This window comes from Pteropus vampyrus, unplaced genomic scaffold (assembly GCF_000151845.1).
Source record: "Pteropus vampyrus isolate Shadow unplaced genomic scaffold, Pvam_2.0 Scaffold61, whole genome shotgun sequence".
Lineage (NCBI taxonomy): Eukaryota > Metazoa > Chordata > Mammalia > Chiroptera > Pteropodidae > Pteropus > Pteropus vampyrus.
The window spans coordinates 2,538,251-2,549,569 of NW_011888842.1; the positions used below are offsets into that span (position 1 = coordinate 2,538,251).

Sequence of the window (11,319 nt, forward strand, 5' to 3'; positions counted from 1 at the left end):
GATTCAATTCAAACACTTAGAAATAAATTGACCCCTTAAAAGATGAAGAACATGTTTTCTCTTGACCATTATTTTAGAATGTACCAAGCATGTTTATTTCTATTCTCTATGAGAGTTCTATGGCTATCCTGAAGGGTCATCTTGGCTGGAACTGTCATTTCTGTGTTATTCAGGGAAGCCAGGGGCTGAGCAGGAAAGCTAATTATGTGGTTACATAGCTCACATAAGGGACAAAAGTTGAATCTCAGTTTGAAATAGGGTTCCACTTCCTTATGCTGGTGTAAATAGGGGAAGGATGTCCTAGATCAAGCAATCTCTTTAGGGTAACTATGTTCTCTTTGCCTGGGATATTCAACTTTTCCCATGATACGTGCCTATTGCCTGCACATAGGTTTTTTTTGTTTGTTTGTTTGTTTTTTAATGGAATCTCTATTACTCTCAAAATGTACAGTGTGGATGATCAATTATACAATTACCCTAAGACACTGGATAGGGACTAGATTTCAAGGAGCTCACAGTCTTTTGAAAAGCTATAGCATGTAGACATGATGGCAGCACAGTGTGATAAAGTGTTACAGTGGGGATCTTTATAAAATAGGAACCCACACAGGAAAAGGTATTTAACTTTGCCTAGAATCATTGGGATAACAGCACAGAATACCTGACATTTAAGTTATTGAAATATTGGCAGTGTGATCTCTTTCAGATGGCTATATCTAGATTTCTCCTTGTATTGCTCTGTGTTAAATACCAAGAAATACACGTAGGTCCTACCTACTTAGAAGGCATCCCATGAGCTCTGTGCTTCTGTGATCTTTGTCCTTACAGCTGAGTGAGAATCACTGCAGCCAGCTGGAGCTTTAAATTATCCAAAGTGGAAATTTCTACTGTGATCTGAATTATATGGGGGCTTAGTTGACCTTACGTAAAATGCCTAAGTTTTCCAACAAGCTCTTAGAACCTAGAGCGTTGAACAGGAAGGGCTCCTAGAGACCCAGCGGAGGCTCAATGGTCTAACCCCCTTCTCTATAATGATGACTGAGCTCAGAGAGGCAGAGAGACTTGTGTAAAGTAACAGAGCGATTTAATTCAGAGCTGAGACTGATGCCAGATTCTTGTATATAAGTTCACTCTTTTTATGAAACCAAAATCCTCTTTGGAGTTAAATAAACCTGTTTGCAACTGTGGAGTTCTGTGGTGCATTATCTGTCAGATAATGTACCCAGGACTTGGAAAGTGAAAGCCTGAGTTTGAAACCAGGATCCAGCATTAACACACTGTGTGGCCTTGCACATATTATTAATGACATGTGGAATCTCAGTTTCCTAATCTGGAAGACTGAAATAACAATTAAAATAATAATTCCTTCCTCTCAAGGTTGCTGTGGGCTCACTTGGGGTAATGAAGGTGGGAGTGTTTGTGAATGTGTATGTGTAGTAAAAAGCACATAACATAAGATCTATCCTCTTAAGAATTTCTAGGTGTACAGCACAGTATTTTTAACTGTAAGCACAATGTTGTACAGCAGATCTTCTCTTTGCATAAGTGAATTTTATATCCATGAACAATAACTCTCCATTTCCCCCTCCCCTAGCCCCGGCAACCACCATATTAAATTCAATGACTACGTGTGTGTGTGTGTGTGTGTGTGTGTGTGTGTGTGTGTGTGTGTGTACATGGTATATGATTCCACTTATATATCATGTAAGTGGAATCATACAGTGTATATGTCATTTCGTGACTGGCTTATTTCACTTAGTATAATGTTGTCACATATGGCAGAATTTCCTTCCCTTTTTAAGGCTGAATGATATTCCACTGTGACTATCGATGATGGGTTTCACAGTGCCAACGATTCTGCTGGTCTGATGCCACAGCCTCTGCTGATAGCTGAAACCAAAGAACAAATATCAATCTGTTCTCTCCCTTTTATGTCTACTTCCTGCAGATGAACCCAGCCGGTGCTATTTCCATGATGGTGATGGGGTATGTGAGGAGTTTGAACAAAAAACTAGCATCAAAGACTGTGGTGTCTACACGCCCCAGGGGTTCCTGGATCAGTGGGCATCCAATGCTTCAGTTTCCCATCAAGACCAGCAATGCCCTGGCTGGGTCATCATTGGCCAGCCAGCAGCATCCCAGGTAAGACCCCAGCCATGGATAGCATTTCCTGCAGACATTCTGAATCTCTTCTCTGCTCCTCAAGACTTCCCATCTCAATGGGCATACTTGACTATATCTCTAGCCAAATGTAATTCTAGGGCCTCTTGAGTACCATTTGTCAGGGATTAGACATGGAGTGGTTAAGTGCAGGGAACATCAGCGTAGCAGGGGTGGCGACTGTGCTCCTATGTCTTACCTAGTATCATTCATATTTGGGGAAAGAATTCCACTTCGGATGTACCACTGTAATTCAGTGGGGGTAAGAACACGTTCTTTTGGGAGAGTGTCACATTTTGTGGAGTGTGCTAAGTTGTGTGCTCCTTGAACAATCCCCAGTGAATTTGCTGTGTGGCCTTGGACCAGTCTTCCCACCTCTCTGGGCCCCACTTCTCCCATCTTTAAATTAGAGAGTAGTTGAACTTGATGATCTCCAAGGACCTTCCCAACTCTAAAAAGCTGTGACTCATTCCGCAGTCCCTTAATGCACTATTTACGTCCCAGGGTTCTTCCCCAAAGGACTTGCAGCATAGTTGAGGGAGCAAGAGTGTTGGGGCTACCAAAGCTTATGTGATTCTAGCGATGGTTGTGCTGTTCCCAGAGCCCCCTTTCCAATTATCCTGCTGAGTAAGCACCTGCCTTCTTCCGAGACTCCCATCTCCCAGAGACACGACTCAGTGCTTCCAACCTCCTGGGCCACTGGCCATCTCTGAGGCCAGCCTGCCTCCCGGCCTTGCAGATGAGCCATTCTGCTCTAAGATTAATGTTTCTTCCCCGACTCAGGGTAACGGGGGTAGGCCTGGTTTCTAGATGAAAGAGAGATGTGAACTTCTTCTGGGGCCCAGTAAAAATCACTAGATGAGGACAAAATGGGACTACTTCATTTACAAGTTAGAGTGTTCATTTGGTCATTTTTTTCATTTATCTGTTTACTCATGTTTACATTCATTAGATACTTCATTTGCATTTATTTCTAACTGTCCTAAGGAGAATGGAAATAAATGGGAACATGGTATTCCCTGATGTACAGTACCATGTACAGTGCCAGCCTGGTGAACGAATGAATGAATGAATGAATGAATGAATGTCTGGGGTTCATCCTCCCCCTTGCCACCTCTGTACTTGCTGAATTCATATTTGGTTATACCCGTTGTGCTGAGCTCCAATGATCTGTTTGTGTGTCTGAGTCCCCCATTAGGCCCCTAGTTCTTTGAAAACAGTTTTGAGTTTATTCATCTCTGTTCCCTCATCTTCAAGCATTCGCTCTAGATAAGACTAGATGCTCAGGAAATGTGTGTTTAATTGACTAGAGATATGCGCACGCATGCGCACGCGCACACACGTATGCACATCGCTACATACAAACGGACGGATGCAAAGAGAATATGTTTAAGAATCACCTCTCTATGACAGAGAATGTCCAGCTCAGGAACAGCAGGGCCGGCTGGCAATAGAGCCAGAGACTCCAAATTCACTATTGGCATCCAGTTCCTAGAAATGTTTAAAAAACATCATTCAAACAAGGGAATTAACACCCTCAGAATCTCACACGAGTAAGAACCGAGGTAGCAGCTGTGCTTAAAATCACCCAAAGCTTATTGCTACTAGTGCGAGAAAACAGAGAAAGAATCTCCCAGTCTTAGCATTTGAAAAGAGACTTCATGGGGCAATTATTCCACTTTTGTAAGGAGGGGGCTGTCAGGAATTATGGGTGATTATCTCTTCCTAAACAAAAATCCAATTAAAAAAAAATCATCATAAATACTAGCTCTTCGATCTGCAAAGAGGAGATGAGGAAACAAAATCATCCTATTGAATTATTCATTGTAACCAATTTTATTTTAATGAAATCGACTAGGCTCCATTACTCTGGGCTTGGGCACAATCTTTGTTAGAAGGAGACTTCAGCTGTAACTAAATTTGCCTTAATGAGATCAACTCACTGGAGAATACAGGGTCAGGGAAGGGGATGTGTGTATAGGCTAGGTGTAGGGCCAGGCAGGGCCACCTGGAGGGCGGCAGAACAAAAGTCCCCTGACTTCCCCTCTGAAAGCAAATGCCTGGAAATCATTCACACACCGTGTCCCCATCATGCACACACACGCAAACACACACACACACACACACACACACACACACACACACGCACACACGCAGCGTATGTAATTCTGAGTAAGGCTCTTCCTGGACTGGAAACTAGTTCCTTTCTGACAGCAGAGCAGAGAAGTGCAGCATAACCACAGCCTTCATTACCTTGTGTGGTGATTAGAGGAGGCTGATAGTTAATTTTCACCCTGTCAGAGGCTCCAGTGAAGAGGCTGATGGCTTGAGAGAAGGAGTTGGGAAGCACTGAGATGTACCTTCCCCCTACACAATTAAACTCTCCTCCTCCTTCTGCCTCTCTCTCTCCAATCTGTCTCTTTTACAAACACACACACATGCACGCACGCGCGCACACAAGAACAGGCCACATAGGAGCGTGGATCTGGAAAGTAGGTACCAAGGCACATAGAGGAGAGTGAGGAAGGGAACCGGTGGTTGTCCAGTCCGACAGCCACCGTACTAGACGCTCTCATACATCTCAAAGCCCATCCCCTTGCCATTCCTCAAGGTGAGATTATTACCTGCCTTGGAGAAACCGAGAGGTGGAGTGGCTTCCCAAAGTCACACAGCCCATAAGTGGAGAATCTAGGATGAAAAGGATCTCACCGAAGATAACGGTGGGAGCTTGGGAACATGATCACGACCAAACATTGAGAGTAACTGGATTCCTGAAAAATATCACTGGAAAACAAGCATAGAGAATCTCAGTGTTGGTGTCACTGTGACCCCATGAGGTACTTGAATTTTCCTGTAGCAGACTCATGTCACTGCCCACACCTTTGAGTTCAGACTGCAGCCATTCTCTGTCTAGGTGTCCCTGTTTCCTGGTCCCCTGCTGTTCACAAGGACATCCATTACCTTGGGCAATGATGAAATAATGACTGTTGTTCCCGTTTGTTCTTTATGAACCAGCTTTGTCCCATTTTATCTTTCCCTGATGCTGTAAAAATGATAAACTCAGGTATCTGTTGGAGTTAACTGCCTAGCCCTGGGTTGGAGTCTGTGGAAGACACCAAAAAGGTGAAAGACCTTGCCTCTAACCTTGTCATCATGCAAGACTTACGCATGAGAATTCTATCAAGAGTAGCAGCCTTGGTAGAGTAAGTTGGCAGACTCTCACTGTGACTGCTGCAAAGAAGCAACACTTGCTGTGCCAGATGAGTCTAGAAGATTGATTAAAACTTTATTTTCGATTTTGTATAAGCCCTCTACTTCTAATAGTTTCCAGTCTCTCTCATCCATTCTCCTCGAGCGAGATTTCCAAATTCGGTTAGGGCTGTTACCCCACCCTGAACATTGTGTCTTACATCCAGACATTATCAGAAGTATCAAAACTTCCTGGTTGTGCAAATGGGCTGACCATCCTATAATAAGAGATATTCCCTGGATATTTTGGCCACGCACCTTCCTGGCCCAGCTGGAATTCAAGAAGTCCCTGAGACAGAACAAAAATGGAAATGAACTGAAAGATTCAAGTTCTCCCTCTTCTGAGAACCTCAGAAATGGTTTGGTTTAAGTGCTTGCAAAGATCTCTTCTTGTTCTTATTTTGTCTCCATGTTTTGCATTTCTCTAGTGCTTTACACCAAAGGCTGCCAAAACGAGATGCAGATATTCTTTCATCCTGTCCCCCCCCCCCCCGCCCCCCACCCCCCGGCATTTCTACAAAAGCCCATTTCCTCTTATCCAAGCACACACCCCGCTCCTTCTGCAATGGCCTAAGGAAGAAATGGAAACACTGAGACTACCAGGGACATGTAGTGCTCTCCTTGGAATTAGGGACCTTCAGTCAACCAACCAGTTTATTTGGTTAATCCTCTGAGGGTAAAACTTAGACTAAGCATTTCCAGGGCAGTAGTTTCAGAGCCAAAGTAAAGAAAATCTTTCTAAGAATGAAGACTATCCACAGTAGAGTAGAGTGCCTTGTGATATAGGAAGCTCTCCGTCATGAGGCATTCAGCGGAGCTGGTGACTGAACGGGAGATTCCTGCATCAGAGACCTAGGCATCTCTGCTTCTTCTGTAACTGAATCTCTGACTCTGTATTCCATCCACCTGTTGTTGTACCGGTCCTTTGCCCCTTCACTAGGAGTTGCTCCTACCTGTTCCTTGGCATGTCCGTAATACTTTGTCCCGCTGTTAAAACAAATCATAATTCGTCTTGTGTTATAGTAATGTACATATTAATCCATTTGATCAAACAGAAATGTAGTTGTAGCCTACGCTGAGGCATGCGAGCAGGTAGAGAGCAGGGGCACTAATGGAGTGAAAGGGAAACCAGGCAGATGTGGCTTTATTCTTCTAGCTTCTCTTCTTACTTGAGAACCCTGAGCAAATGACTCCTCTGGGAACCTCAGTTTCCCCCTCTGGAAAAGGGCATGATAGCATCTACCTGGTGGAGATTAAGGACGTAAAGGCAGAGAACGCGCTTAGCATTAGTTTGTTTTTTTCCACTTATTGGGTAGTCCAAATGTCAATTTCCTCTTTCATTCATGTTAAGCTCCTCTCCACACCCTCACCCCAGAGCTGGGCCCAGTGACCCACACTGGGTACAGAGCTCAGTCAACATTTGCTCGAATTAAACACTGTTGTATTAGAGAATGTTTCCTGCCTGCTCAGGACTGTGCCAGGCATTTTGAGAAACTCTAAAGACGTTCTGGCCTTCTCGCTGCCCTCAAAGAGCTCACCGGTTCATCAGAGGGCATGTCCCACCAGAGGTCACGGCCAAGACCCAAGAGCGTGAGGTTCGGAGGGAGTTTCCCTGAGCGGGGGGACCACACTGCTGTCTGCTTGCTCAGCCAACAGGGGTGAGAGCCAGCACGTAGGGATGGAAAAGTCCTTTGCCCGTCTTCAGAAGGTCGTGGGCGAATTAGAAAAAATAACATTTACCAACTTCCTCCAGGCCCTGAATCTATTTTTTTTAATTTTTTTTTAGTCCTACTAAAACTGCTTTAAAAATAGGAATCACTATTCTCACTTTACAGATTAGGGCAGTAAGGCTCAGAGAGACGAGTGATAGCTTTGGGCACACCATCGTCAGGGGCAGAGGCAAGAGGCAGGCCCATGTTCACAGTAGGGCCCAGAGCAGGACGAGGCTGCTCACGCCTACTTCACTGACCAACGCAGGAGGATAAGCCAGAATGGCGGGTGTCTTTTGCATCTTTTCATGTGTAGTATGTGTTCAAGGAACACCAAGAAAGCCCCCCTTTTCAATCCCCCAAATATGTCTCCACTGTTTTGCCATGCTGCCTAGACCTCTTGTTTAAGGTTAAGCATTGCCTGAATCTCCAGAAAGTCATTTAAAACATGTACATGAAAGAATGGGAGAAACATAGAAAATGTTTTAAGTCGTCAAGCCCTGAGTGTAAAAACGATTTCTTAGATTTTGGATGTATGCCTAATTATTTCTGGATTATGAGACAAAAAGGAAGAAAAGCACACACAGGATAGTTGTAAAGGGAAGAGGAAACTGCTCAGTTTACAGGTTTGTCACGAGCCACGTGCTATACACAGGAAACCTGGAAAGGTCAGTAAGAGAATCCTAAGATGTGTGTACTCCTTGATAGCTGCCAACTCTGAGCCCGGAGGGCAGGGCCATTTAACTGTGTCTTCTTCATCCTTGTGTCCAGAGGAAGGGAGCTGACACCCACTGGGTTCTCTGGACACAAGTGTAAGAAATCGTTCTACAAGCACTTGCAGTGCAGTGTAGGAAGTGCTGGGACAGGGGAATCTAGAGGGCGTGGGAGTCATTGCTAAGCAGTGGCTAGATGGATAAGCTGAAGGATAAGGGAGGAGTGTGAGCAGAAGAGCAGAGAGAGAGAGAGAAGGAGAGAGAGGGAGGGGGCGAGAGAGAGAGAGAGAGAGAGAGAGAGACAGATAGACATCCAAAAAAAATGCCAATATGAAATAAGGGGAAAGTCAAGAGAGATGAGCTAGGATGGAATATGGAGACATCCTTCAGATGCTTGAAAAATTCAAACTTTATCCTGAGTGCCATGGGAGCTTTTCAGAGGTTTTAAGCTGGGGGCTAATGGGATCTGGTGTTCATTTGAGGAAGAGGAGTGACATGTATGGAACACCTCCTGTACACAGGCCCTGTGCTAGGGGCTTGAAGCACATTATAAAACAGAGGTTTTACTTCCCCTCATGAGGACGAAACTGAGTCTCAGAGGATGACCCGCCTCACCTATGGTGCTCTTCCTTATTTCCTTTGCTTATACCATGTTCCTGGTATTACACTGAAATAGCCTCACTCGGAAATTTGCATGGATAAGCAATTCTCTGAGGCTTTTTATATGATATTATTTGCAGAGGAAAGAGAGAAATCTTGGACTCAACATCCAAGGCTGAGGTCATTCCTAAGGGGTGTCCTTTCCCCACATGTATCTTCGCCATGGCATGCAGCTCTTCTCACTGCTGGAATGGGACAGCATCTGCCCATGGTGGAAGGCAGAGAGGTGAGAGGAACACGCTGAAATGTCAGAGAAGGTTTCAAGCAGTTTTCCCAAATACCCGAGGGATCTGCTTTCTCCTGGTGGTTTCTGAAAAAATTTTTAAGAGCACATGTGCGAGTCATCTAAGGAGACAGAACAGAAAGTCCCATGGTCTGTTACAGCCTGTCCTATTGGTGTGGGGCACCCAGAATCCATCCAGAAGAGTAAAAAACAATGCCTGCATCACAAAGGAGCCCCCTGAGCTTGTCCCTGTACCCACCTGAACTTTTCATCGAACCTTGGGCTGGGTGGACTTTAATCTATTGAATATTTTAGGATCCCTGCAAAGGAATCTATCAGATTCTCCTCCTGCCCTCTCTTGTCCCCTCCCTCCATCATTCATTCATTCACTCTTTCAATACCAGTGAAATGCCAGACACTATGCCTGTCCTTGAAAACTTTGAGTGACAAGAGTTTCATTTAAAAAATGAGATTTAGGATTAGATCAGCCTAATTTCTAGAGGGTTCACCCCTTACTAGCTCTGTCACTTCGGGCAAGCCAGTTGTCTTTGTCCCTATGCAATTTCTTATTTATAAAATAGGAGTAATAACATCTATATGGCAGGTGTTTGTCAAGGATGAGACAGTTGATCCAGAAATGTCACTTTCCTTCTGATACTGATAGCAACTGACAATATTTCAAGAAATGCTTCTTTCTGCCTGTGAAGTTTTAGTAACTGAGGCATCAAATTAAGAACAACTGAGTTTTATGTTTTGGTTTCTATTTATATTATTTTTTAAAGGAATACTCTCCTCTGGCTATAGAATTCGAAGCAGAGAGAGACTTTGAGAGTCTCTTGATTTTATGCCACTTAAATTAAGATATGACTTCGATTAAATAACTTCCTTAAACCTCTCAATCCTCTCTCTGCTATGAAATGAATCTGATATTTGGATTCACAGTCAATATCATCTTATTGTGAACTTCCTATGTCCAAAAGCATCACTTTCAGCAGTGAGTTGAGGTTGAGATGAATAACTCAACCACTGCCCTCTAGCAGTCTGTAGTGTCCATAGAGGAAAGGGAACATTGAAATAGGTCCTTCTAATAAGAAAAGACAAATGTTGGCCGGCTGTTGTCATCTGGGGACAAATAGAGCTAACCTCAGAGGGATGTCCACTGAGGGGGAAGGGTGAACCTGAACAAAAGGCTGCGCCTCGCATCTGTAGTCATGCCACAAAAATGTATTGATGGAGCAGGAAACGTGCCACGTGGTTTGAAGGGCGAGTCTTCATTTTTCGCTTGCCAGTTGGGTCTTAACTTGAAGCCCGAGGACGAGCAAGGCATTGTGGTTTGGGGATGCTTCCACTGGCTCTCCACAGAGAGCAGACGCGGCCCCGCCAACCTACTCCACGGCCCCTCTAGGAAGATTCCTTGGCCTTCGTCTTCCCTCCTCTCCAAACCTGACCTGCTCCCATCCCATTGTCTCTATTCCCCACATCTTTCTGTACTCTCCGATTCGGGACCAGACCCCATCCTCTCATCCCTGTCATTCACCAAGGCTCCCTTAAGACCCTTTCCCATTCTTGTATTTTATTTTCTCTTCTTCTTTAAAATTACTGTTGTCGTTTTAAGTGGGGGCACCGATATTCAGCCAGCATGGCCTTTGCTGTATAATTTAGTTTCATGTTCTGTACCCAAGAAACATGTAAAAAATGTAAACAGTATTCACTCTCCAAGGCTGTAAGGCACTTAAGAAGCAAGAGCCAGCTTGCTGAGCCCGCTGCTTCGGCCGTATTGAATTTTGTCCCCCAAACCACATGCTCATTTCTCTAAGTCTGAAAGTAAACTTTCTCAAGCTGGGCCCAAAGAATGGGGTTCCGAGGGGGAGTTGGGGTTTGGCTGTGCACAGAATGTTGTTTTTGTTTGCGTATGTGCTTGTTTGTTTGTGTTTGTTTTTTCAAGCCCCTACCCTCCATTTTCTATCCCCCATCCTTACTTTTTAAATTAGCCTGCATGTGTTATCTATAGAACCAAACCAAAAAGGGCCTTCTACCCTCTCTTTCACCCCAGCTATGGGTTTCTTAAAACTCTTCTAATTCTTCAGCCAGATCCGAGTGCCAGGAGGTCCTGGATACCTCTGTGCATGTTCCTTTCTCAGAGCGAGATGGACTCAGACAGGAATGTGAGAGGCACCCCTGCCGAGAGGGGTGCCTCTGCGCCAGGGCCATTCAACAAAGACTTTCCTGGGGCTTCTGCCCACCTTAGGACCCTTTCTCAAACTGGACCCATCTGTGCAGCTGGTGACAGGGAATGCGTGGCTCATGTCTGCATGTCTCTCCACCCCAGGACAGAGGCACAGGTTTGGGAGAGATCTGGTCTGCTGGCAGGATACTGCCTTCAGGAAAGAGGACGCTACCTGGGTGATACCCAGGTCTGCAATGCAGCTGCCTGAGGCAAGGGGTCCAGGGACAGAATATCAGTTCAGCACAATGCGAGGAAGGAGCTACACTGACATGCATCGGGGAGCTATATGGGCCAGAGCTAATGTTCCAGAGAAGGCAGAATTGTGTCACTTGTTACGAGCCCAGGCCCCACAGCAGTTGTCTAGTAGAACTTTTGGTG

The 11,319-nt window shown here is 44.9% G+C and overlaps 1 protein-coding gene across 1 annotated transcript in view; it reads left to right on the forward strand.

Moving 5' to 3' along the window:
- Positions 1-11,319, forward strand: part of PAPPA (pappalysin 1) — a 191,787-nt gene that overhangs the window by 95,685 nt on the left and 84,783 nt on the right. The window contains exon 9 of the mRNA XM_023531045.1: positions 1,949-2,142. Coding sequence (XP_023386813.1) covers positions 1,949-2,142 — 194 coding nt within the window. The remainder of the gene's footprint in view (positions 1-1,948; positions 2,143-11,319) is intronic.